Source organism: Aulostomus chinensis, chromosome 6 (genome assembly GCF_037954235.1).
Source record: "Aulostomus chinensis isolate RoL2024-O1b breed Wild chromosome 6, RoL_Achi_v1.0, whole genome shotgun sequence".
NCBI classification, from domain to species: domain Eukaryota; kingdom Metazoa; phylum Chordata; class Actinopteri; order Syngnathiformes; family Aulostomidae; genus Aulostomus; species Aulostomus chinensis.
In genome coordinates, this window is record NC_141325.1 from 46254 (window position 1) to 74234 (window position 27981).

At 45.0% G+C, this 27981-nt stretch overlaps 1 protein-coding gene across 3 annotated transcripts; it reads right to left on the minus strand.

Moving 5' to 3' along the window:
* Positions 1-27191, minus strand: LOC147259548 (formin-binding protein 1-like). Of its 3 annotated transcripts, none has more exons than XM_086205541.1 (18): positions 26905-27191; positions 25853-25968; positions 25641-25691; positions 24211-24358; positions 21033-21095; positions 20841-20936; positions 20618-20632; positions 20359-20487; positions 20122-20268; positions 14064-14237; positions 13752-13943; positions 10964-10978; positions 10757-10866; positions 10007-10139; positions 8294-8439; positions 4059-4195; positions 3816-3974; positions 1-1621 (listed from the first exon to the last, which is right to left on the minus strand). In XM_086205541.1, the coding sequence occupies exons 1-18, from the start codon at positions 26932-26934 to the stop codon at positions 1593-1595; spliced, it is 1890 nt and encodes a 629-aa protein (XP_086061667.1). In that variant the 5' UTR covers positions 26935-27191; the 3' UTR covers positions 1-1592. The 3 variants fall into 3 exon arrangements, with proteins under 3 accessions (XP_086061667.1, XP_086061668.1, XP_086061669.1); XM_086205542.1 differs by having other exon boundaries at positions 1-1634; XM_086205543.1 differs by lacking the exon at positions 10964-10978 and having other exon boundaries at positions 1-1634.
* Positions 27192-27981: the final 790 nt, after the last annotated feature.

A 27981-nucleotide genomic window follows, 5' to 3' on the forward strand; every position in this document is an offset into this window, starting at 1 on the left:
CAGCGACCAAACCTGAAACACTTTATTTCAGATCTTGTTTTATTTTGAAAGTTTAAACATACAGGAAGTTAAGAGAGTGTGATTAGCAGCCTCACATCTGGATTTTTAAAAAAAAATCAATAAATAATTGATTACTATTTTACAAGATAAAAAATGTTTCACATTTCACATAAACATGATCATTGATCAACAAGCATGGGTGTGGTTACTCAAAGGTGGGGACAACGCCATCAGGTTAGCGGGGTGGGACGAGAGCTGATATTTACATATAATGTCAGTGTTTCTGCTTTTTGAATGTGTCATTGATCAGAAAAGCAGCAGATGTCTTAGCTGATGGTTCATCTTCTCATCATCACTGGTATGTTTCACTGATCTCGGTTTTCTCGGTGGGCCAGTGTCAGTTTTCACATCATATGATTAGGATGAATACACATTTGTTCGGGAGTAATGTCCCACATATGGGTTTCACTAAGAGGGATGCCTGATATTCATCCCATCCCATGAATGTAAAAACATGGAAGAGTTCAACAAAAATATTAATCATGGTGTCAGCTGCTGGTTGAAAGTCAAATTGGCATCCAGAACATTTCAGTTTCCTCTTAAAACTTTTGAAAAGATAAGCTGATCTATGATCTCTGAGTGATCCATACTGAATATTAAACAGATCAATACTCATGATTCTTTGCTGTTCATCAGTCACTCAGTGTATTTCCATGGCAACAGCTCAAAGAAAAATTAATGAGATGAACACTGAATATGTGCAAGCAATCCTCAGGTCTGATGAGTCCTCATCCAGCTCTGCAAACCTTTTCAAGATTTTCATTGATCTTTCAAGACTCAGAATATTTTGAACTATTCTAACAAAAAACAGAACATATCAAAAGGAAGCTCATAGCTTCTTTTTGCAGTGACAAACTTCCTTTTAATTTTCATCCACTTTTTTTCAAATCACAACTTGAATGACAGTTGGTTAAACAATACTGTCATTTTCAGACAAAAATAAGTGAATTTTAAGCATCAGTTTGATTTGATATCCGTATTTATTATTTTTCCCCATATTGTTCCTCTAATTGTACTCTGAAATGAATCACCAACGGAACTGGAACTTGAACTGGAACTGGAACTGGTACTGTTCTTGGTCCTGGCCCCACCCCCCCAGCATCCATTCTCCTTCTAAGTGGTTCTGGTGCAGCACCACAGGCCCCTGGAGAACAACAACAATCAGCCGTCTGCTGTAGCTCCTGGTTTCTGGGGCTTCTTCACTGGGTTCTGGACTGAGACGTGTGGCATTGTGTCAAAGGTGCACAACAGTGCCCTCTACTGCATAACAGTGACAACACTGATTGCAGGAAGATCTTGTCAATTGTGGGGAAAGAGTTTGTGTGATTAAGAGGTAAAGTCAGATGTGTTCCATCACCTCTCAGACACTGTACCGTCATCAGTTCAGGTTCTCTTCCATCACGCAAAGTCAGCAGCTGTCTGTCAGCAGATTGGTTGAAATACTATCTGTATCTGTTCAACTGTCCAATGAAAAGTCTTTACTGGACTTAAGCCATCACTCCCTGTGGCGAGACGTCCTCACTGGGAAAGTCCTAGACCAGACGACTACTCTGGACAAAGCCTGCAGACACAATCTCTCTCACACACACACACACACACACACACACACACACACACACACAACAGGTACGTCAGAGCTCTGACTCATTGTGCCTTTAACAGCACAACAGCTCGAACTGCAGAACTAGAATCAAGGACTGGATGGTATGTCCTCACCTGCTCCAGCCATCACCACGTTTATACAACTTCCCCATCTCCAAAGGGACTTCATTTGGTACTTTATGAAAAGGTGTTAGAAATTCCAACTCCATTTGACCTGTTTTTTAATTCCTCCAAGCAGAAACACACTAGAATGATGACAAACTCAGCACATATTCACTATTCCTGCAACATCTTCAGGCAGTTAGAGAAGAAACAACATGATGGATTCTGTCACTAGATCCTGTGTGACTTGAGTCTCCATATCTTCTAGCCCCTTAGTCTCCGAGTCCACATACGATAAAGCAGGATCAGTTTTATTTGCAGTGGATTCAATGTTTTGATGAAACAGTGTTTCAGGATGTTTCAGTGATTCATTAATGGTCATGAACTTTAGGTTGTTATGCGGTTGGAGAACATCTTTGAAGATCGAACAGGCATCTTCCACCACAAATCCTTTGTTCAAAACAACTTGGAAGTTGGAATTTCAACCTGGAGATTTTTTACATCCAACATCGTTATCACGCTGCAGTCAACTCAGCGGGCAATAAAGAGGACGTGCAAGTAAGCATTTAAAAATCTGTGTTCATTTCCACATGCTGTGATAATGACAGATACACAAACATGTTAAAACAATACACAAAAAAACATAACCATGTGCTGAAGTTTAAAAAAAAATAGCAGTCAGTCTCCATTCAAGGTGCAAGAGACAAATATATAAAGAGAAAAACTTTAAAAAAAATACACCCACTCTTAGAAAGATGCAGAATTAAAGAATAAATTTACCTGTAAAAAATATCATAGTATTGAAATAATTATCTAATACATTGACATCGGATCCAAAATGTTGCTAACATTTAGATTCCAAGCAGCTAAGGGTTTCTGAGCAAGCAGTGTGAGCAAGCTGTGTCGGTGTGTCACCGACCAGGAGCTGAGGAGCTGCAGGTGTTGATTAACCAGAGAAACGCTTGAGAAAAATGAGACTTTGTTTCGTTATCATCTCAAATCAACAAAAGAGCAAGATGAAGGTTAATACTGGTTCAGCAGCTCTACGCTGGTCTGAGCTAGAGGGCCAGAAGGGCCTGAACAGCCATGCTGAGAGGCCCACTTTCTGATTGAAAGCTATGCGAATGGTTGCTAATGAATAATAGCAATAGCTCAAGTTAACAACTTCAGCCTCTGACAGGTTTGTGTTGTTACTGTTAGTGTTAAATATAAGCTAAATATACACTATATTGCCAAAAGTATTCACTTACCCATCCAAAAAATTGAAATCAGGCGTTCCAATCACTTCCATGGTCACAGGTGTGTAAAATCAAGCACCAGAAATGCAGACTGTTTCTACAAACATTTGTGAAAGAGTGGGTCACTCTCAGGAGCTCAGTGAATTCCACTGTGAAAACCTATGCTTCAGCATACCAAGAGATTTTGGACAATTCCATTCTCCCAACTTTGTGGGAACAGTTTGGGTATGGCCCTTCCTGTTCCAACTGTGCAGCAGTGCACAAAGCAAAGTCCAAAAAGACATGAAGAGATATTTTGCTGTGGATGAACTTGACTGGCCTGCACCGAGTCCAGACCTCAACCCGATAGAACACCTTTGGGATAAATTAGAGCGAGACTGAGAACCAGACCTCCTCATCCAACATCAGTGTGTGACCTCACACACAAATTGCACTTCTGGAAGAAAAGTCCAAAAAATTCCAATAAACACACTCCAAAACCTTGTGAAAAGCCTTCCCAGAGGAGCTAAAGTTGTTAAAGCTGCAAAGGGTGGACTGACGTCATATTAAACCCTGGGTTAAGAATGGGATGACACTTAAGTTCATATGCGAGTCAAGGCAAGAGAGCCAATACTTTTGGCAATATAGTGTACGCGGCTGTCTCTTTCAGCATTCTGGACTCATACAGAGGTAATGCAGAAGGGACCAAACATCAGTGTGAGCTCTAGAGTAATAAGTAATTAAAAGGCAAAATACAAGTTTGGGGTGAAGTATTACTTAAAGGCCCCCATCTTGTGTGCTGGTTATACTGAGGTCAGATGTAGGTTGTGGCACCTTTGGCACTGCTGTCCAGGAAGACTTTGATGTAGGAAGTTGGGACGTATCCCTCCTCATCCATGTTCCTTCTTACTCTGGTCCAGCCATCCCCTTTGTCTTCTTCCACCACAGAAAGTAGTTCCCCCTCCACAATGGACAGCGTGCCTTCATTCTGACCTTCAGAGACAGAGGTGTAATAATCTCATTTAGAGGTACAAAGCTTGAGAGAGGCGGGACCATGATGACATCAGCAGCAGATACCTTGGAACGGGTAGAGGGACTTGCAGGTCCCAATACTTGGCAGTGGCTCATCATCATCAAAGTCATCATCAAACTCAGAACTACGAGACTTGAAGTGAAGCTCGGCACTCTGGTCTTCAGTGTAGCTGCCATCCGGACTGAGGAAAACACACACATTTAAAAATGTTCATTTCAGAAGATGACGCCACTAAACAACCATCAAGATCAGTCACACATCCTCATCATGAAGGTGGAAGGTGTAACCTGATGCATCATTTTGATCACATAATCATATTTATTCTTTTGGGCTTTTAATGCGAGTATTGAAACAAATTTCAAAAAGAATAGGTATTGAGGAATGGTAGCGAGAAGAGAGAATACGAGTAAGAGTTTTATACAATTGTATTTGTTTCATGCATCTTTTGGGCTTGCTGTCTTTGACAGTTTGAAACAACTGTTTAATAAAGATAAAGTAAAAATTGATGAAAATAAAAAGAAATGAAAAATTGAGGATATCTCAGAAGAAAATAAGTACTGACAGAAAACTGTCTATTAAACTGAGTTTTTTCTTTTATCACCAATGAAGTGTACACCAAGTGTGTATTTGTAAGAAATGTTGAAGGGTTTACGACGATAATCTCTGATATAAGGACCCCTAACTGTACTAAAGTACTGTGGTATTCGTCTCATATTAGGATTGACTGTGATTGATCAAAACACTTGTTTGAATTCAATATTGTAAATTAAACTTTTATTTAAATCATTATTTGTATTTCTATTTCATCTTTCAATCACAAGTTTACTTTTATTGTTTTGATATACATTTTTAACGTTAATCGTTTTCCAATCCTACACACGTGGGGACCAAATCAATTCACTGGCACCCTCACATCAACCCACACGGGCCCCACAATAGCGCACTGGCTAGACAAATTACCTAAGATTTGATCTTTTCTTTCAAGGACGTCCTGACCTTTAGTGGACCAAGGGATTTCTCTTTTCTGTTGTAGAAAAGCAGACATTTTGTGCTTCCCTGCCATTTACACACTGCTCAACTCCAACAAGACAGATCAGCTGGTACATGTACACATCTCTGACCTCTGTTCTATCACCAGCAAAAGCTATTCTTAGGAACTAGAAATTCCTAGAAAAAAACAACATTAAAAAACAAACAAAAACAAAAAAACACAAATAAACTCAAGGACCCAGTTCAAGTTTGGTTGACCCAAAAAAAAATGTTAAACTCAATGTGTCATGTTAGGGGAAGGTAAAAGGCTAGGGTGGGGGTGAGAGGGTGAGCGGTCCACCATATACAGTGGAGCAAAAAAGTATTTAGTCAGCCACTAATTTTGCAAGTTCTCCCACTTAAAAAGATGAGAGGCCTGTAACTTTCATCATAGGAACACTTCAACTATGAGAGACAGAATAGGGGGGAAAGAATCCAGGAAATCACATTGTATGATTTTATTGCATTAATTGTTAAATTCCTGGGTAAAATAAGTATTTGGTCTCCTACAAACAAGCGAGCTTTCTGGACTTCTTCTTTAAGAGGCTCCTCTGTCCTTCACTCGTAACCTGTATTAATGGCACCTGTTTGAACTCGTTATCAGTATAAAAGACACCAGTCCTCAACCTCCAACAGTCCCACTCCAAACTCCACTATGGCCAGACCAAAGAGCTGGCAAAGGACACCAGAAACAAACTTGTAGACCTGCACCAGCCTGGAAAGCCTGAATCTGCAGTAGGTCAGCAGTTTGGTGTGAAGAAACCAACAGTGGGAGCAATTCTTGGAACATGGAGGCCATACAAGACCACTGATGACCTCCCTCCATCTGGGGCGCTACGCAAGATCTCACCCCATGGGGTCAAAATGATCACAAGAACGGGGAGCAGAAATCCCAGGACCACACAGGGGACCTAGTGAAGGTCCTGCAGAGAGCTGGGACCAAAGTAACAAAGGCTACCCTCAGTAACACACGACACCGCCAGGGACTCAAACCCCGCAGGGCCAGACGTGTCCCCCTGCTGAAGCCAGTACAGGTTCAGGCCCATCTGAAGTTTGCTAAAGAGCATCTGGAGGATCCAGAAGAGGATTGGAAGAAGGTCGTGTGGTCAAATGAAACCAAAATAGAACGTTTTGGTAAAAACTCAACTTGTCGTATTTGGAGGAGAAAGAATGGTGAGTTGCATCCAAAGAACACCATACCTACTGTGAAGGGGGGGGGGGGGGGGGGCATCAGGCTTTGGGGCTGTTGTTCTGCAGAGGGACCAGGACGACTGATCCGTGTAAAGGAAAGAATGAATGAGGCCATGGATCCTGAGATTTTGAGTGAAACCTCCTTCCATCAGTGAGGGCATGGAAGATGAAACGCGGCTGGGTCTTCCAGCATGACGATGATCCCAAACACACCGCCCGGCAACGAAGGAGTGGCTTCCTAAGAAGCACTTCAAGGTCCTGGAGTGGCCCAGCCAGGGCGTCGGGTTCCAGTGCAGGTTTGATACCACTGACCATCATATCCTTCTACAGAGACTGGAACCTGTCACTGGTATTAAAGGAACCGCACTAAACTGGTTCAGGTCATATTTACTAGGTCATCTCCGTTGGTACTAGTTAATGATGGTTCCTCTGAGACCACTACAGTCACTTATGGTGTTCCAAAAGGGTCTGTGCTTAGACCAGTCCTCTTCACCCTGTACCTGCTTCCTCTAGGTCACATGATCAGGAAACACTCCATTAATGTTCACTGCTATGCAGACGACACTCAGCTGAACTCATCAATGATCCACATGGAACAAACCAGCTGACTGAACTGGAGGCCTGTCTGAAGGACAGGAAAACATAGATGAACCATAATTTTCAATTCCTAGATTCTGACAAAACTGAAAACCTTATCTAATAAAATAGGTTCCCTGGATTGCATGACATTGACTTCCAGCACCAGGGCCACCCCAGATGAAATTGGGGCCCTTATTGAAATTTTACTTTGATGTTGTTTTTCAGCTCTGGATCTTGTACGTATCATTGCACATACTAGCTATTATTAGTCTCCATGAGTAGTATACACGTAATTTGTTGGAATGTAAATGGGTTGAATGGCCAAATTAAGCATACAGCCTGCTTAGACCTTTTGCACAGGCAACATGTGGATGTAGCCTTTATACAAGAATCTCACTTAAGAACTATAGATGTCCACTGCTATTCAAACAAGCATTATTTTGTGGCTGTGTGTGCATCACTGGACACAAAAATTAGGGGTTCATGAGCAATACTGAAACGTAACCTCTCAATGACTGTATTAGAAAAGTTTGACAGTGAGGATGGCAAGATTTTTTACATCAAGACCATTATATCCAGGTGCAAATTTGCTTTTATTTCTGTCTATGTTCCATCTCAATATGAACCAGAGATTTTTCCCAATTTAACAGCAATCGTACTGCAGCTTCAAGATTTCTCTTGTCCTCGGCAGAGACATGAACTATTTTGCAAATGTACCTTTAGAAAAATCTACTCAGCGCTCCACGGCGACACAGTTACAAGCTTCTAAAGACTTTCTGAATATTTCTGTCAGCTCTGAGCTTAACTGGCCTTTACCACACTATCAACCCCACATCTAAGCAATACACTTTCCACACAGCAAGACATCAGTTTTTCCAGAATAGATTATATACTGTATACTAGCTTCACTGCTTCTTTTTCTGAGATACATGATGTTGTAATTAAGCCCTGCTTCTCTATCAGATTATAGCACTTTTGCAGCACGCTTCACTCTCCTAGGTACGCCTCCTAGAGCACCACATTGGCAATTTAACGACTCACTTCTTAAAAATGAAGAATTTTGTATCTTTCTCAAAGAAAAGCTTAACACCTTTATACGTCTTAATGCAGGCTCAGTAGATTGCCCAAGATTTTTATAGGACGCTGTAAAAAGCTGTCTCAGGGACTCTTCAATTTCATTCTCTCACCTTAATAAAAATAGACTCAGAAGGATAACTTAACTGGAGAATAATCTCACCCAGCTTGAGGTCCAACAAGTTACATACTCTGAGGCATTACAAGGTAGAATGGCTGTGACAAGGACCCAATTGAATTGGGTGTATATATATATATATATATATATATACACACACACACACACACACACACACACATACACACACACACACACATTGTATATGTTGTCTCTCCTCTGAAGATGGGCAAATTATTAGAAAATAAGTGCGATGTGGAGCATTAATGAGTGACCAGAGATTGTCACCTTTCTCTGCTGGCCGGACTGCGACTGTCTAGCTGCTTCAGACTGCTGCTGCTTGGTGTTGTGACCTGGGAATTCAACCCCAAACCACCACTCTGCCTTCTACCACCATGTTCTGACAGCCTGGTGTCCACCTCTGCAAGCCACACCTACAAAAAACACACACAAACTCAGACACACACATCAGACTTAGTCGCTCAGAAACTTTTGTCACAAGGAGGCAGGGACCCACTTGTTCAGCAGGGTAAGGGGCAATGTTCTAGACTGTATGATTGAGGGTTACGTGGCATGTCATCGACTGTTTGGCTGAGGGTTAAGGGACATATAGGGTAGGGTCTTTTCTGGGCTGGGGTTGTGTGTCCTCAACTGCGTGGTTGAGGGTTAGGGGGTGTGTCCTCAACTGTGTGCTCCAGGGACAGGGGACGTGTTCTCTACTGTCTGGTTGAGGGTTACAAAACATGTCCTTGACTGTCTTGGGATTAGCGGGTGTGTCTATGACTGCCTTGTCAATGGTTAAGGGAAATATTCTCAGGTGCCTGATCGGGATTTAGGGGGATGTGTCTACTAGTTTGGCTAGGTTTAGGGGGTGTGTCCTCGATTGTCTGGTTGAGGACTGAAGGACATGTCATCGACTGTCTAGGCTAGGTTTAGGGGGTGCGTCCTCAGCTGACAGGTCGAGGGTTAAGGGACATGTCCTCGGCTGTCAGGTCGAGGCTAGGGGGTGTGACCCTTAACTGTTTTGGCGAGTGTAAGGGGTGTGTTCTTGCCTGTGTTGCCACGGGTTCGGGGTAGTGTCCTTAAATGTCTGGACGAGGTTTAAGGGACATATCCTCAACTGTCTGGTCGAGGGTTTAAGGACATGTCATCGACTATCTAGGCTTGGATTAACGAGTGTAGCCTCCAACGTGTGGTTCAGTGTTAGGGGCCGGGTCCTAAACTGTCTGGTTGAGGATTACAAAACATTTCCTCAACTGTCTAGGCTAGGGTTGGGGGATGTTTCCTCAGTTGTCATGTCCTTGGCTCTCTGGCCAAAAGTTAAGGGGCCTGTGCTTAGCTGTCTAGTTGAGGGTTAAGGTGTGTGTCCATGGCTACCTGGGGTAGGGGGCGTTCCCTTGACTGTCTGGTTGAAGGTATTGGTGTGTGTGCCCTTGGCTCTCTGGGTAGTGGGCATGTCTGTCTGGGCTACTTTATAAGGATTTTTTGCCTCCAGTCGAATGAAAATATCAGACAAATCAGTCATCATACTACCAGCAGTATCAGTATCTGGATCACAGGCATGCTCAGCTGATCCTCACTACTTATGCTATGATACCACTGATACTGCTGATAATACCCGTCTGTGAATAATCTCTGTTGTGCAGGTGCATGGTAACTCCAGTACAACTTTTTATAATACTGATTCTACTGTTACCATTGATACTACAGATGTTACTGTTACTGATACTAACTTTACTACTGACATTAGTGATAAAGTTTTCACTACTTATATTATTATTACCACCAATATTTCAAATGCTACCAATACTACTATTGCTAATGATAGTACCATTACAACTGTATCAGTCTTAATGATACTATCAGTAGTGACAGTTACTTATTACAGTTCTAATAACATTACTATGGATACTACTTTTACTACTAATACTATTGTCAATACAGATACGACCATTACTAGTAAGCCTACCCCGCGGATAGGACTGAGGTGTGACCACAAACCTGGTTCCTCCTTAACTCTGCCTCCAGTCGATGCAGACTCTGCTTCAGCTCCTCCAGTTGAGGCTCCAGGGTGCCAGCATCGCCCATCTGAGGGCTGCGCTCATAAACCTCCCTCATCTTTAACAAAGCATCTCTGAAACAACACATATGGAGGCTTCAGGCTCCTCCTCTTTCTTGGAAAGCATAACATTTTCAGGTTTTATAGGTGGAACCACTCTAAATACATACGTCATTTCTAAAGAGAGGGAGGCAGCAAAAATATTTGCCATGGTGATGAGGGATAATTATAAGAAGAAATCAAACCAAATTACCAGACATATTTAACACACTTGTAATTTCAACAGCTGAGGAACACAATGCCATAAATCTTCACTCTTGGTTAATAAAGACGCCCACGACGTAAGTGGGCGGTAGAAACTGCAGGTGGTTGATGGGTGAGCAGCCATGTCTGCTACCACAGGGGATAATAGCTGAGCAGGCAGTCCTTAACCTGCCTCAGGTTACATTAGTCACGTCATGGCCAAAGCGAGGACAATGTCTACACACAGGTGAGCAGGTCAACCCCTAGACATGTTAATCATGAGGTGATGCTGCCCTGAGTCATCATCAGCAATGTCGGATCAGTTTATGGCATACTGACACTCTAGATGACCGAATATGCTCTGGATACCAGCTGGCTGTGTCTTCACTTTACTTCAGACATCGTTGACATTGTTGTCCAGACATACAGCCGTACGATCATGTGATCACCTCTGCTCTCTCTCACGCTGGATCTCCTGGCTGATCTGAGTGATTCTGCTCTGAAGTTTCTTCTGCCGCTGTTCTGGAGATAGATGGCTACCATCTGCTGGGCCTGCACCCTGAAACATCAAGTTCTCAGACATGCTCAGCAATATATACACATGTACATATATATGCTTGCTTTATATGATAGAGATAGCCAGGTGTGATACTGACCAGTTTGAGTGACAGCTGTCCATTACAGCGCAGCATGAAAGGGAACAATACAAACACTTCAATATGATATTACTATATACTTGTATGTATCTTTCAAGACAGATGACAAGAATATGTCTTAAACATGAATAGTTTCAGCAAAGTAGATTCCTGACTCCTGTGTGTGTAAGAGAGAGAGAAAAAAAGAGAGAGAGAGTGTGTTTTCAGTCATAAGTCAAGTTGCCTCACTGCTCATACCGTTTTGACACCAGAAGATGGTATCCGTCCTCAGTTTGCGACCTGTCCTAAATCATTGTAAGATTTGAGTTGTAACTGGTACAAACAATTCTTCTGACGACTGAACAAATGTATGTGTGCACTTCCACCAGCAACTGTACATATTAATCATACACAGAACATAAATCATTTAACCAAACATTCCCTGAAGTGAGCTGACCTCGCCCCCATCATCTTCCTGGACTTGTTCTAAGAGGTTTGTTTTGCTTATCATTTTAAGTTTTGTTTTTAAATCCCATTCCCTTGTGTCCGTGTTTATCTTCCTACCTGCTCCTGGTGGCCAGGTGGTGTAGCTGTCTAGCTTGTTGCCTAGCAACACATGGACGACAGAATTGGTTCACAGTGTTCCCTTCAGTTTGGCTGGACTTCTGTACAGACACAATTTGCTTTTTTGGGACTTCCATGGCCCTCCCTGCACGAGGTGAAACTCACTATCGGGTCAAAAATGTGGCTAACGGCTCAACATAGGATGGAGGAAGCATGTTGTAATCAGTCTTCTAGCTTTTTCTGTTCTCCACAAGAACCAGAACTGGTGTCACTGTAGGTCAGCTTAAGCCTAGACATAATTAAAGCTGCAAGCAGCATTGTGAGGGCCTGAGCCCTGGCCTGAATCCCAGGGTGTCCTGGTGTAGTGTGGAGGCCTTGTAGTTGAGGAGTTAGAAGCCTGAGTCTGATCAGAGAGTGGAGCAGAGCTGAGAGCTGGCCCTTTAAGAACCCCTCCCCCACTGCTCTGTCTCTGATCTGTGCTAGAGTGAGAGCAGAGCTGAGAGCTGGCCCTTTAAGAACCCCTCCCCCACTGCTCTGTCTTTGATCTGTGCTAGAGTGAGAGCAGAGCTGAGAGCTGGCCCTTTAAGAACCCCTCCCCCACTGCTCTGTCTCTGATCTGTGCTAGAGTGAGAGCAGAGCTGAGAGCTGGCCCTTTAAGAACCCCTCCCCCACTGCTCTGTCTCTGATCTGTGCTAGAGTGAGAGCAGAGCTGAGAGCTGGCCCTTTAAGAACCCCTCCCCCACTGCTCTGTCTCTGATCTGAGCTAGAGTGAGAGCAGAGCTGAGAGCTGGCCCTTTAAGAACCCCTCCCCACTGCTCTGTCTCTGATCTGTGCTAGAGTGAGAGCAGAGCTGAGAGCTGGCCCTTTAAGAACCCCTCCCCCACTGCTCTGTCTCTGATCTGTGCTAGAGTGAGAGCAGAGCTGAGAGCTGGCCCTTTAAGAACCCCTCCCCCACTGCTCTGTCTTTGATCTGTGCTAGAGTGAGAGCAGAGCTGAGAGCTGGCCCTTTAAGAACCCCTCCCCCACTGCTCTGTCTCTGATCTGTGCTAGAGTGAGAGCAGAGCTGAGAGCTGGCCCTTTAAGAACCCCTCCCCCCACTGCTCTGTCTTTGATCTGTGCTAGAGTGAGAGCAGAGCTGAGAGCTGGCCCTTTAAGAACCCCTCCCCACTGCTCTGTCTTTGATCTGTGCTAGAGTGGAGAGAGAGGAGGAGCACCAGGACTGGAGTGGGACAAGAGGAAGAAGTCAGCATACGCTGGTCCAGAGGGACACAGAACACCATGTTCTTGGAGGGGTTTCTGTCAGGAATGCAGTGGTGTGGTTGGTAGAGCTGTGGGATGGATGGTGTAGACGTGAGAAGCGTTTGTTTGACAGTATGTCAGCCCATAGGCTTCCATTGGAAGCTGAAACGTGTCTCCCCCACTTTGACGGCTTGTAAAATGGACAGCGAGTGACTAATTACAATGAAAATTGATATCGTTTGATCAGCATATTTGGGAGAGTAATCTGCCAAAGTTTGGAAGCGATACCATTAATGCCCTAGGAGGAGATAGATTTTGTTCGGGGAGAAAGAAAAGTCCTCATTTTTGACAGTTTTGTCCAATTTGTGGACATTCTGTTGCAGACAGGTGAGGGGTCAGAGTGTAGGAATTTTGCGTCTTCATGAGCCAAGTCCAACGGTGTTGGTCCCATGTTTGTGGGACATTCGTGAGAGGAGTTATAGCGCTCCAAATTATCTAAAATTATCTTGTAGCTCCCTAGGTGGCGCTATTGACTTTTGTGTTTGTTTTTTTGTTTTTGATTAGTGAATGTTTAGCCAGACCGGACAAGTGTGGCGAATTTCAGTGAATTTCATGCATGTTCAGGGGTGAAATTAGATGATGCTCATATTGGGCGCTCATTGACAGCAAGAACAGTCCAGGACCAGGTTTTGAATGGTGTGGATGTGAAAACCGGCTCCAGGCCGTCTGGCCCAGCTGCCTCATGGGTGTTGGGGGGGGGGGGCTGGGACACTGTGTAGTGTAGTGTTTTTAGTGCTGCTGATGTGTTGATCTGCTGAGCAAACAGAATAGGGTCTTCACCTGAAGTACCTTCAGGCTCAGGCTCAGGCCCTAATTACCATGGATAGGTTCGAGGTGGCAGCATGAATGACTTTACGTTGGACTTAAGCCAGAACATCCCCTCCAGAGGTCAAAGTGCCTCTCCTGATTGATGAGCTGTGATGACAGCATGAATGTGTGGGCGTACCCCTCTCTTGAGGCTGCGCAGGCACTGCTTTCTGGTTCTGGAGCCAGAGGTCATAAGGTCGTTCAGCCGCTGCGAGATTGGTTCTCTGGAAGCTGGGGGTGGGGACTGGGGACTGTTGGCCACACCCCTAGGTGAAGGTGAGGTGGGTGGTGGAGGCGGGGGCTGCCGCGGGGATGACAACAGAGTCAACAGCTGAAGAGAAAGGAGGGGCGGTCAGGTGACTCCTGACAAGGTCAAAGGTGATCAAGCAAATCAGCTGAATGTGTGTGTGTGTGTGTGTGTGTGTGTTTGTATGCGTGTGCATGTGTCTACCTTGTTTTTGCGAATGAACGGCCACAGCTTCCTGTGTCTCCTTCCTTCAGTTCGGTTGTCAAGGTAACTGGACTCTGAGATGCTCCGCCTCATTGTAGCGCTGTAATCTTCGAATTCTACATCACCTGGAGGGTCGAACCCTGATTTATAGACTTCCACCACCCGTCGGGCATCCTGCATGTGCACAAACACACACACATACAGGATTATGCAGGTCTCACTGTAATAAAAGCACCTGCTCTACTTGTCTATCATTATATGACCTGATGGTGATCTGATGGAGTTGTGTCATTCATTCAGCCATGTCTCAGCTGTGTGTGTGACTGACAGGCCGGCTGCCTATCAGAGAACATTGTGGGACACTAAACACCCAATGAGAACTTCATCTCCACGAAAAATACTCCAAACACTGATAATGACCCATTGTTACTCGTTAGTTACTCAGCCTCATCACAACCCTAGTATTTATACCAGATACTGGTGTCATCCAAGTGTCTTGCCCGTGGGTGGGTGCCAATTATGGCTACTAGGGCTGCACAAAGAATCCTAGCCCTGGAGTAGTCTTTGAAGCTGGAGCAGTTTTTCCAGAGTTGAAGACGGACAAAATAAAATAGAGGTTGGTTCATGGCTTAAGAATGGTGAATGATGTAGTAAAGACTTACCTGCAGAAGTGCCAGACCCTCATACACTGCTCACAAATGTGCCACCAGAAGCCAAGTTTTTTCACTGTAACCAATCTGTGCTCTGCATTTTTCAGATTACCAGTGTCTGAAGATTCCTGTAATTCTGCTAACCATTTTGATCGCTGAAGTACACAGTGCAGATCACTGTGCCAGGGGGGAGGTGTTTAGGAAAGCATTTGTAGAAAAGTCACCAGAGGTATTTTGCAACAGTGGAAGATCAAACAGAGATTCGGAGCAGTCGATCATCAACAAAGTCAAGGAATGGTTGGAAGAATCAATGGAACCTTGAAAGCAAAGCTGAAGAAGATGTGTGCTTCTTCTAAACTGAACTAGGTTGACGCTTTGTCAATAGTGCTAATGAGCTATCACATGCAAATGCAAAGAGGTACGAATCTAACAACCAACATGAAATGCTTACTAGTAGACCTGTGCCTGCACCACAACAAAGAGGTCCTTATAAGGGACCTTCACTCGAGCAGTGCAATATGAGTGGAAAGTATATATGAAAAAACTAACTACTTTCCAAAGAACTATATATTTGCTGGAAAAAGCCTGAGAGGCCAACCAAGACCAGAATCTGGTCCGACCAGTGGTGCCTGGAGATCAGGTGTATGCGAATGTGTCCCAATGGAAGTAGCATGAGCCAGGTGTGAAGGGCCTTACACAATTGAAAGAGCAACACCAATGACTGTCCAGGTGGAAGGAAGTGCGACGTGGTATCACCTGAATCACTGCACCAAAATTCCAGAGGACAAGAAGGACAGTGGCTGCACGGTGGTGCAGTGGTCAGCACTGTCGCCTCACATCAAGAAGTTTCCGGGTTCGAGTTCCGGCTCGGGCACGGGATCTTTCTGTGTGGTGTTTGCATGTTCTCCCCGTGTCTGTGTGGGTTCTCTCCGGGTACCCCAGCTTCCAAAGACTTGCAATTGGGGACTGGGCTGATTGAATAATCTAAATTGACCGTAGGTATGAATGTGAATGTGAATGGTTGTCTGTCTATATGTGTTGGCCCTGCGATGGACTGGCGACCTGCCCAGGGGGAACCCTGCCTCTCGCCCGTAGCAGCTGGGATAGGCTCCACCCCCCCGCGACCCTTAATGTAGGAATAAGCAGAAGACAATGATGGATGGATGGATGGAAGAAGGACAGTATGGAACTGATAAAGAAGGATGAGAAAAATGACTGTGTGGTGCAAACTAGTGACAACCATTCCCTGATGATGTCACATGACAATCTAGGCCAGGTGAAGCCAGTTCCAACCAGCCCCTGCCAGGCCCAAGAAGATCCAAGCAACTGCAGGGCGCCAGAAGGAGAGCAGCAGGCTGTGGGCGGAGCCACTCTCAATGACTCAGATGAGTACAATGCAAACCCAGACACACCCATCCAGGCAGAGCTGGGGCCCACACCAGGTTTCCCACCACAGGTTCACAGAACAACACCGAGTATTAAAGAGCAGACCAACATACGAGTTAGACGAGATACACACACTACAGGGGTATGGAGACGGCTGGAACCCCAAATTATCACCCAGACTGAAAGGTTTGAGAATCCAGGGTTACTGGACCAAGACTGTGAGACTGTAAATATGACGCGTCCAAATCTACACCTGTTGGGTGAGCAAACAAACGCTGTAGCTGATAGTTTAGGACTTGTGGGGATGATGTGTTGCATAACCCTCTCCCACCAAGGTGGATAGGAGGGCTGGGCGATTAATTGAATTTTAATCGCCATCGCGATATTAGAATGTGCGATTGACACATCGCAAAAGTCATGAGTCCACGATGAGAAGTTCATTTTCAAATGCTGTGAAAATAAACCAATCACATGCGACGTTGTTAAATTAGCCGCACGTTCAGCCCATGACATTAATTGGCAGTGTGGTGTCGGCTACATACGGCATGTGTGGTGATCGCCGACACTAGCAAGCTAGTGGAGCCAAGGGCAGGTGTGTTACGTGGGTGATGATGCAGAGAAAACTAGCGAGCGCAAGGAAAATGGGGTGGACCTGGCGGCGAAAAAAAATAGCTCCTCACTCATTTGGAGCTATTTTGGTTCAAACGAGACAACGTCGTACAAGCCCAGGTACAGCGTAAAACATGTGGGGCAGTCGTGGCAACTATGAGGGAAACACAACCAGTCTTCATCAACACCTGAAACACCACCACAAAGAAATGCACAAACAATTCAAAGACAGCCGAGGCGCCAAACAGCCGACAACACAGAGTCCACATGACGTCAAAGGATTGCAGCAACCGTCCATTGCTGTGAGTTTAGCGAACGCGACTCTGCAGCCGTTTGTTCGCACTCGAAGAGGCTCTTCAGCGCGTCAGGGAATGTGGTGACACGTCAGCGCTCCTGCTTGAAACCTAGCAAAGAGACCATGTTGGTGTTCCTGTGTGAGAACTTTAAATAAGAGATGTGTTAAAGGAGTTTTGGGATGAATAAATCTTTTAGTGGTGTGTTAGGTAGTGGTTCTACATTACACACTCAAGTTTTCTCCATTGTAGAACTGTATTTGCCACCTGTTTAGCAAGAAGATGGCATTGGCAGGTCTTGAACTTTGTAATGGGAGAAATGTTTAATGTGCCAGTTGCCATGTTTAATCTATTCTATTGATGTTTCCTCCCAGATATCTTTTAGTTAGACTCTTGGAAATTGTTTGAATTTGCCAACAGTCAGGTTTGAGCCTTGTGCAACTGCAATATGTTAAAAATAAAAGGCAAGGCAAGGCAAATTTCTTTGTATAGCACCATTCATCCACAAGGCAATTCATAGTGCTTTACAAAGGTAAAGAGAGAATTGAAAGTTAAAAACAGTTTAAAATCGAATACGTGAATTAAAACATTCAAAAGTCATTTAAAATCAATAAAACAGTTTAAAATCAATTCGACAGCAGACAAATCAATATTAAATCAATCCATCAATACCAAATCACCCAGATCAATCCCAAATCAATACTGTCAGAAGGCTGCAGTAAACAGCAGTGTTTTCAGCCCTGATTTCAATGAGCTGACAGTTTGTGCCCCCTCAGAGGTTCAGTTTGTTCCACAGGTGTGGACCACAGAAGCTGAAAGCAGCTTCACCCTGCTTGGTTCTGACCCTGGGGACCCTGAGTAGACCTGTCCCTGATGACCTGAGGGGTCTGGATGCTTCATACCCAGTCAGCAGCCTTGACATGTATTTAGGCCCAAGCCCATTCAGTGACTTATAGCATAAAAGCATATGTTGGATACAAATAACTGTTCAATTTCTTTATTCAATGGGCATAGACTATTAAATGTTTGTGGTCTATGTTAGCTGTAAATATTAAAACAGAAAGATATGCTTTAATGTACCCTTTGATATTTTATATATACAGATACATATATACACACACATACACACATTTATCGCTGCTCATATGGTCATCGCAATATTGAACAGAGTAATCGCACATCGCATGTTTTCCTGATATCGCCCAGCCCTAGTGGATAGGAATGTGCTTTAGTTCGACTGAAGGTGCCAATGTAGGGAGTGACAGAAATAATTGGGCAGAAAATGGAGTCAGATCACCCTCAAAGATCAAAGCAACAGTTGATTCCGGACGAGGGTACCAAGTTGGATGTGAGAGGGTTACCAACAGGAATTCCCAATGAACTAAAGGCTCAAGCTGAGGTGAGAGCAGGATTGGAGTCCATGTTGCTGTTGTTACATTTACTAACATACCAGTGTTAGAATGGATAACAGCAGAGCAAAGAGGAGTTGGTCAAATGTTCTGAAATGTTGTTGGACTCACCTCCCAAATAACACAAGTCCTGATGGATCGCTCACAATGGCCATGGCTAAACTGCACAAGTTAAAGGTAGAAATGGGGAAAATGCTGGTGGGGGGGTAGCCTGTCTCTGGATGGGTGAGACCAAATTTTAGGGAAATGGGGAGCCGTTTTGGCCAAGGTGGCCATGAGCGCCGCCATAGTTCTAATTCTGGTTTCTTTTTTGGCATGTTGCATCGTTCCCATGCTGAGGAGGCATTGCCTGCAAGCAGTGGACAGACACATGGACACAATGATGGGCCTGCAGGGAACTGGGATGGTAAACGTGCTGGCAAGTGGACAAATGACTCACATGCACCCTGAGGTCCAAGGATTACCAGGGGAAAACAGTCTTGTTCCCAGTACCAGGACAAGTGCCCGACAGGGGGGACTTGGAACTGGTACCTGTCAACGGACACAGTGGACCGAGTTGGACCATTACACACTGAACTATGCATTTTGCGTCACAGTTTAGTCATCAAGATCTTGAAATTAATTGCACAATTGGTTGTTAGTGACACACACATCATTATATACATGCATGTAACTCCAAATAGTCACATCATGTAAACGATGGTTGGAAGAAACCATCAGTACAGTGCAAATTGCCCTGTCATATTCACGTAATTTCTATAATCTCTGTGTGAGCGTTGTGAGAATGTGTAGTGTCGATGGTTCCTGGTGTGACTTGAAAAGTTGGTCGCCAGTGGGGGAGGGGCCATGGGAGAATTTTCCTTTTAAAGGTTTTTCATTCCCATACACCTCTGAATGGTGAACTGTCTCATGTACTCCAATTGCCTTATGATGAATGTTGTCATTGTGATAGTACATCGAGACTCATGTGGTCATCCTGAATGTCACATCATTTCACTGCTTCAGTTGCTAAGTGTTACCTTGTTCATCATGTTCAGCACATACAGTTTAAATCCCTGTAGTGATTTCAGGGGGGACATGTAGGAGAATGAGAGCTGGGACATGACCAGAAGTGGGTGGCGGGTCATTTTGACCTGTACTGATATTAAACTGATATTAAACTGGTCAGCCCACCCCACCAAACAGGAGACATCTGGAGACATTGGGAATGGAGCTGAGTTCACCACACACACATTCAGCGTGGAAACATCACTCACATTTGGTAGTAGTCCAATCAGAACTGAAACTTAGAAATGTCCCATTCTTTTCTGGTATCTAAGCTCACCTAGAAGTCTGGTAAACAGGACGAAGCCATCATGTCACAGGAACACACACACACACACACACACAGCCTGACTACAGTATTAAAGGTATGTCACGATTCTGTAACTTTGAAAGACGTCTCTGACTACATTGTTAGTCGGGTTCGTCGCTGAGAATAAAGAGATTCCCCACCTGACACCTGAGACTCAGTCCTCTGATTCCTCTCATCCACCTTTTCCACCACAACACACTCAAACTTATTTGCTCATTTTTTCTGATATTCATCAAACATTATTTTAAATACTCATCACTAAAAACTGATTTATACAATTAATCTTGGTAACTTAATAACTACACATGAAATTCATTCAGAGCTGAGATACATCTTTCTGTGGCTGGGGAGTCTCACCATCCTGGGCTGGATGCTCTCCGCCGCCTCCATCATGACGTCCAGACAAGCACTCGCCAGAGGAAGAGTCTTCCTCTCTGCCTCCGCCGATAGACGCATTGCTTCACCAACTCTCTCGATCCGACGCTCCTCCATGTCCTGGATACGCTGCAACCACACAGAGTGGTTAAACAGGTACCTGTACTGGTCCAATTAGTCTATAGCTGGTACTAGTTCAACTGTGGAAATTCAGTTTACCTGGTATATAACTGGTACCATTGTATGGTAATGCTGATGCTGGTCCTGATTAAACTGGTTTAAACTGGTCACATATTCTTTCTTGCTCTCATCTGCAGCTTGCTGTTTCTGTTGGGCCACCTGACGAGCCTGAATAACACACACACACACACACACACACATAGAACTATACAAGCAAGTGTGTGTGTGGGGGGGGGGTAGCTTTGACAACAAGAAACAAGAACAAAGATGAATAATCAAATCAAATGTTTCATCTTACCTTTAATGAGCAGCGCTGAAGGACACAGACACACACGTTCAGATTAATCATCCCTCATTAAATCTGAATAATACATTATAATACATTCTTTTATTCTCTCTCTGTCTCCCTCGCTCTAAACACTAAAGCTTTGGGTTCTACTTCCTGTTGTGTTTGGCCATGTGATAGTCACATGACCAGTCATGTAATGAACATCAGTGACAGAACAGAGTGCATGACTAACCTTCTCTCCATCTGCCTTGTTGTCAAGGTCAGTTCGGTCAGAGATGTGCTGAGCTCGCTCTGCCTCCTTACAGTCACGCTCAAAATGTCGTTTACTCTGAAGGAAGTAATCAAGAAGAAAACCTCAACTTTGAGGTTCTGTCAATAATAAAAGTGTGAATGAGATGGACAGTGGAGTCACCACGTCACTCACAGACTCCAGCTGCTTCCAAGAGTTCTCAATGTGCTGCTGGGCGCGACGGCCATCTTGGAAATGCTGCAACATAAATGGAGTCCTTTCATTCAAACTGGGACATTTTCGAGTTTATCCAACAAGCCAGTATGGAGTTTAGAGGAGTTTAATCTGAATTAATTGACTCAAGTCCCGAACAATGCTTATACAGGTCTGCATCCAGAGGCTATGTTACTAATTGATCCATAGTAAATTCATCTTATTGAAGTTCCTCTTTGACCACCTATCTGACCAACTAACCCTTACCAGCATAGCTCTCTTGGTTTGAGTTCTACCTCTCCAACAGGAAACAGTTTGCCACCATCAACAGTTTCAGTTCCCCCGTGATCCCAGTCAAGCAAGGTGTGCCCTAAGGCTTGGTGCTTGGTCCCCTCCTCTTCACAATTTACATGCTCCCCCTGGCAAGAGCATTTGCACCCATGGTCTTATCTTCCACTGCTATCGTGATGACACTCAACTATACCTCAGCCCTTCCTGCAGTCTTCTGACATGGGTCTGCTCTTCAACAACCGCACCAGTCACCAAACTTTTGGGGAAAGAGCTTTCAGCTTAGAGCTGCCATCAAAACCCAGCTGATCACTGAGACCTTCAGCCTGCAGTTGTTCCTCTTAGTCGGACAGTCAGCCAGTTTCATTAGTCAGTTTTTGTGTTGTGTTGGTCTCACAGAGTGGCTGAAGGCTCTCAACCCCCCTGGTGGTCAAGCAAGTGGGTGGGAGAATGAGTGGATGGAGGAGGAAGACCAGAGAATACAAGTGAGTGTGTTAGCATGGAGGAGCTCATGAAGGCTCCAGTGATGTTAGAGGGGCTTCTAGTGATGATAGATCAGGCTCTTCTGATGATTGAAGGGGTTCTAGTGATGTTAGAGGGGCTTCTAGTGATGATAGATCAGGCTCTTCTGATGATTGAAGGGGTTCTAGTGATGTTAGAGGGGCTTCTAGTGATGATAGATCAGGCTCTTCTGATGATTGAAGGGGTTCTAGTGATGTTAGAGGGGCTTCTAGTGATGATAGATCAGGCTCTTCTGATGATTGAAGGGGTTCTAGTGATGTTAGAGGGGCTTCTAGTGATGATAGATCAGGCTCTTCTGATGATTGAAGGGGTTCTAGTGATGTTAGAGGGGCTTCTAGTGATGATAGATCAGGCTCTTCTGATGATTGAAGGGGTTCTAGTGATGTTAGAGGGGCTTCTAGTGATGATAGATCAGGCTCTTCTGATGATTGAAGGGGTTCTAGTGATGTTAGAGGGGCTTCTAGTGATGATAGATCAGGCTCTTCTGATGATTGAAGGGGTTCTAGTGATGTTAGAGGGGCTTCTAGTGATGATAGATCAGGCTCTTCTGATGATTGAAGGGGTTCTAGTGATGTTAGAGGGGCTTCTAGTGATGATAGATCAGGCTCTTCTGATGATTGAAGGGGTTCTAGTGATGTTAGAGGGGCTTCTAGTGATGATAGATCAGGCTCTTCTGATGATTGAAGGGGTTCTAGTGATGTTAGAGGGGCTTCTAGTGATGATAGATCAGGCTCTTCTGATGATTGAAGGGGTTCTAGTGATGTTAGAGGGGCTTCTAGTGATGATAGATCAGGCTCTTCTGATGATTGAAGGGGTTCTAGTGATGTTAGAGGGGCTTCTAGTGATGATAGATCAGGCTCTTCTGATGATTGAAGGGGTTCTAGTGATGTTAGAGGGGCTTCTAGTGATGATAGATCAGGCTCTTCTGATGATTGAAGGGGTTCTAGTGATGTTAGAGGGGCTTCTAGTGATGATAGATCAGGCTCTTCTGATGATTGAAGGGGTTCTAGTGATGTTAGAGGGGCTTCTAGTGATGATAGATCAGGCTCTTCTGATGATTGAAGGGGTTCTAGTGATGTTAGAGGGGCTTCTAGTGATGATAGATCAGGCTCTTCTGATGATTGAAGGGGTTCTAGTGATGTTAGAGGGGCTTCTAGTGATGATAGATCAGGCTCTTCTGATGATTGAAGGGGTTCTAGTGATGTTAGAGGGGCTTCTAGTGATGATAGATCAGGCTCTTCTGATGATTGAAGGGGTTCTAGTGATGTTAGAGGGGCTTCTAGTGATAACACCAGCAGCAGAGCTTTGGGGCAGTCGGAGTTCATGGATGGAGGTGTCAAGTAAACCAAAGAGAGGGAGTTGAAGTAATCTAGGTAGGGTGTGATCAGGGTGCGAACCAGAATAACAGAACTGTTGGGTGACAGGGACGGGTGCAGACCAGAGATGTTATGTAGGTAGAAGTTAGCTGAGAGAGTGACATTATTAATATGGGATTGGAAGGATAGTGTGCTGTTGAGCCTGGGCTCTAAACCTGGGGGGAGCTGTCAATGAGAATTGAGAAGTCATGGATTTTTGAAAGGATGGATTTGGTGCCAATAAGAAGAACCTCTGTTTCATCACTTAGTTTGAAAAAAAATTACTGGAAAACCTGGATCAGATTTCCTGCAGGCAGTCAGTGAGGGAAGAAGATGGGAAGGTGGAACTGGGATTGGTGGACATGTAGAACTGGGTGTAATCTGCACAGCAGGGACACTGGATGGATGTCATATTTATGAAATATACAGCCAAGGGGGAGGAGGTAGATGATAAAAAGGAGGGGCCCAGGGACAGAACCTTGGGGAACACCAGTAAAGGGGGGGTGGCTGTGAATTAAACAATTTGAATTGGATAAACAACAGCCAGCAAGAAAATAAATAAATCACTCCAGGCGTGTCTGAGATAGCGAAAGAGGCAAGTCTGTCATAAAATAAACCTTTATTCATCCCTCAGTGTGTAAATTGGCAACTGCCATTGATGTGAGAAATTGTGCCAAAGACCACACTCAAGTCGAGAATGATGATGGTAAGCAGTCCACCTCCATCGTTCTGCTGTGATGTCACTCCCCTGGTCCTGAGGCGGCTCTACATTAATATTGTGAGTTACTGAACCAGGAGGAACTGATGCTCTGATCAAGTGGTGTGTGTGTGTCACCTCTCAGCCTCCTACAGTCCCCAGGGTCAACAGGGGGAATTACAGGCTCACTACTCTGGAGGAACATTCTAAGAACCTGTCTCTCCACCTGTGAGTAAGAGTCTAGACAGATAGATGTAGATAAAGACACATATAATGTATGTGTGCATGCATAACTCACAGTCTTCCTCTCTGTCTTCAGTTCCTGGGTGTAGCGGCTCAGCTCAGAGACAATCTGCGTGTTCAAGTTTTCTGCCAGTTCTTCTCTCTGCACAGCGAGCTCATTCAGCTGGCGGAGTGTTGCAGCAAATGCCAGGTACCAGGTGTACCTGAAACAACATTTAGCTGGAGCAGCTCAAAATATTGTGCTCATTAAGGATAGTATACGTAGCTGAGGTTATGGCTGTGTCCTTCGATGAAGGGTGGTGTGAGTGGTCCTTCAGGTGATGTCAAATTGATAAAGTGAACCCATCCATCCATTTTCTATACCGCTTATCCTTTAAGGGGGGGGGGGGGTAGAAGCTGTGCCAGCTGACATTGGGTAAGAGGGGTTCACCCTGGACGGGTCACCAGTCCGTCTCAGGGCCATCAGGAGCATCTTGCTCAACAATACTTGGACATGGTCACCGGGGGAAGTGGGGATTGAACCAGCAACCCTTCGGTAGCCTGACGGCCGCGCTACCACTGAGCCATGTGATAAAGTGAATGACTAGATTTTTTTAAAAAAAGAAGACTTTTTCACTTTTTCAAAGCAGGTAGTACCCGGATGGATCAAATCACCCTTGCAACTGTTTCCGGGACTCTTTCCCCAACAGTGCTTTTGAACATTTGAATTCATCTCTCAAGGCCCCAGGTTATTTTGTACAATAATTATGAAATAACCTAAGATATCAGAAGAGTGATCAAAGCTGGTATTGCCATTTAAAAGATTCCTTTTATGTTCATGCATTTTTTATTAACACTTTTAACAGTTGGTAAAATCAAAAACTGTCACATATAATTCTGAGAGACAGTTTTGAAAAATAAGTGATTTTCAATCATCAAATTGATTTGACATTTGTATGTATAATTAGTTTTTCTCCATATTGTTCCTCTGGTTGTACTCTGAAACGAATCACCAACAGAACTGGTCCCCAGTCCCCAGTCCCGGTCCCCCCCCCCCCCCCCCCCCCATCCATTCTCCTACATGGTTCTGGTGCAGCACCACAGGACCCTGGAGAACAACAACAATTAGTCGTCTGCTGTAGCTCCTGGTTTCTGGGGCTTCCTCACTGGGCTCTGGACTGAGACATGTGGCATTGTGTCAAAGGTGCGCAGCAGCGCCCTCTACTGCAAGGCAGTGATAACACTGATTACTGGTAGATCTTGTCAATGCCGGGGAAAGATTTAGTGATAATGGGCCTGCTTTTGACACACAACCACTACTTGTTAATTCATTTTAGCTTGTTCCCATCCCACTGATGCTAATTAAACAGTAGGCTTGGTTTAAATTAAAAGGGGTGTGACCACCAGTCCGTCATCAAAGACATGCTTTTCACATGTTCTCACTCCATGCTAATTTCATTGTGATGGCCTGCAGGAGCAAATGGGTGGAGCAAGGTGTTGACTGACCTACTGTCATCTTCCCGGCTTCTCTTCGGATGATACTTCTTAGACAGACTCCTACAGACAGAAGACGGACAGCCCAACCGTGAAATTATTCAGGTGCTCATGATGACATCATCATACAGTTTAGTGAGTTCCAGTGTCTTCAGGAACTGTCTGAAGCTTGGATTGTTGCTTCTGAGGTCCCACATAGGGTTACTTAGAGGTCTTGATGGTACCTTATCTGCTTGGCGTAGTTCTGCTCAATGTCGGCTCTCTCTTTCACAAACTTGGTGTATCTCTCCAGGAAGTCTATGCCCCAGCTGGTGTGTTTCTCCAAATTATCAAACTGATCCTGAAAAGTTAAACAAGAGCAAACTGAGATGATATGTTGGTGACATCGTCAACATATCATCTATGATGCCCAATGGAATGGAAACTGCACTGTCAGAATCCATGATGACACACACAGTATTTACACATTGTTGTTGTTGTCATTGTTGTTTGGGGGACTGTAATAAGCCTTCATGACAGAGAAGACTGGCATCAATCTGCTGCAGCGGAAACACTGACACGTGTTGTTAGCAGCACTTTGGACCTGAGACATAAGAGTTCCTGAGTTCAGGATGACCTCATGAAACCAGGGGGGTCAAGCTTTTCAAGGTTCCTGCTGCAGCACCGACACATCCAGAGAGGCGAAACACCTGGAACACCTCTCAGCGGCAGTCCTGGACGTCCATTGCTAACCTTTAAGAGCCCACAGATGTCAACCACTGCTCAGACTGCTACTGCAGATTCACTTCAAACATGTTGCTTCCACTGTCACTTGCCAATTTCTGACTTTCAAAAAGTTTAAACAGTCAAATTCCTCAGAAACGACTGAACCCTTTAACCCGATCATGTGACCTCGGTCCACTGAGCCCAATGGAAGTGTCCCCCCCTCCTCCATCGGGTAGAAAATGTCAACCCGTTAACATGGGTGGCCACGTGATGACGTACCGCAGTAATGGCTCATCGATCAGTAACCGTGAGTTCATCTAATCTGATCGGACTGGTTCCGCCGCCGCAGCAGCATAACGTGAGACGAGCTGATGACGTCATTCTATGTGTTGCTATGGTAGAGCAGACAGAGGCACGAGGGCCTACTCATTCATACACGCGCGCGCAAACTGACAAACACACATACACAGAAGCCTAGCTGCCCGGTTACCGGCTTTTCACGGGGAAAAAAATTGTCTCGTTGATGGAAGCAGGTTCCCGGTGATGCAGCGGAATGAGTCGGTGTACGTACCCACAGCTCGGTACCCCAGTTGCAGCTCATCACTCCGGTTTCCTCCTCGCTACACCTCTCGGTAACCGAGCCACAATCACGGCAAGCTGCAGCGTCCTGCTGCGTGCATCCTCATCAACACACCGGCTGCGCGCGCGTGCGTGTGTGTGTGTGTCAGCGTGTATGTTGTGGGGGAGGAGGGGTCAGCACGAGCGCAGTGGATGCGGTCTCGCGCTGCCGGCCAGTCTATACTGAAGGACCCTTTGTCGTCAACGAAGAGATGTTTTGTGCGTGTGTGTGTGTGTGTGTGTGTGTGGGGGGGGGGGGGGTTGTACTGCGCACGCTCAGTAACAGCAGCGTGTGCAGTCCAGCAGGGGGCGCCCTTCTCTCGAAATTCACTCCACATTCACCTGTCCCAAGTAATTTATTGATATAGTTATGTTCTGTGCGGCGTGGCTCAGAGGTAGAGTAGCCGTCTAGCAACCGAAGGGTCGCAGATTCGATCCCTACTTCCCCTGTTGACCGTGTCCTTGAGCAAGATACTACAATTCTACAATTTCATTTAGCAGATGCTTTTGTCCAAAGCGACTGATCCTCCAGGACCCTCAGCTGAGGGTTGCTGGGACTCCAAGCCTCGGAGGGAAACCCAACAAGGTCAGAAAAAAGCAGCAGTAAAAAACAGAGAAGCACCATGAGATCCAAAGCAGTCAACGGTCAAATACGAGACGTAACTCTCAATTTGTCTTTACTGTGAAATGGAGCACTGCAATCCAACAATTTTCCGCAAGGATTTCTGATTCTGCAGTGAAGTCATGTGATCAAATGTTCTGGTTCTAGTCAAGATTCAGGCTGCAGTGTTCTGAACCATTTGGAGACTTTGGCACAGCCAAGACCAGAGAGCAGCAATCAATGAACAAGTTGGGCAGCCCGGTGGAGTAGTGGTCCTCACTGTGGCCCCCCAGCAAGAAGGTTGTGGGTGGAGCCCCGGCTGCAGCACGGGGTCTTTCTGTGTGAGTCTCCATGTTCTCCCTGTTCCTGCTGGGTTCTCTCTGGTACTCCAGCTTCCTCCACAGTCCAAAGACATCAAGAGGGACCAGG

Coding starts and splice junctions, on each gene's coding strand:
- LOC147259548 (XM_086205541.1), bottom strand. CDS start 26,934: ATGAGCTGCAACTGGGGTACCGAGCTGTGG. Junction 20,269..20,358: donor TGGTACCAGTTATATACCAG/GTAAACTGAATT, acceptor GTGTGGTTGCAG/CGTATCCAGGACATGGAGGA. Junction 4,196..8,293: donor AGTCCGGCCAGCAGAGAAAG/GTGACAATCTCT, acceptor TGTTTTCCTCAG/TCCGGATGGCAGCTACACTG.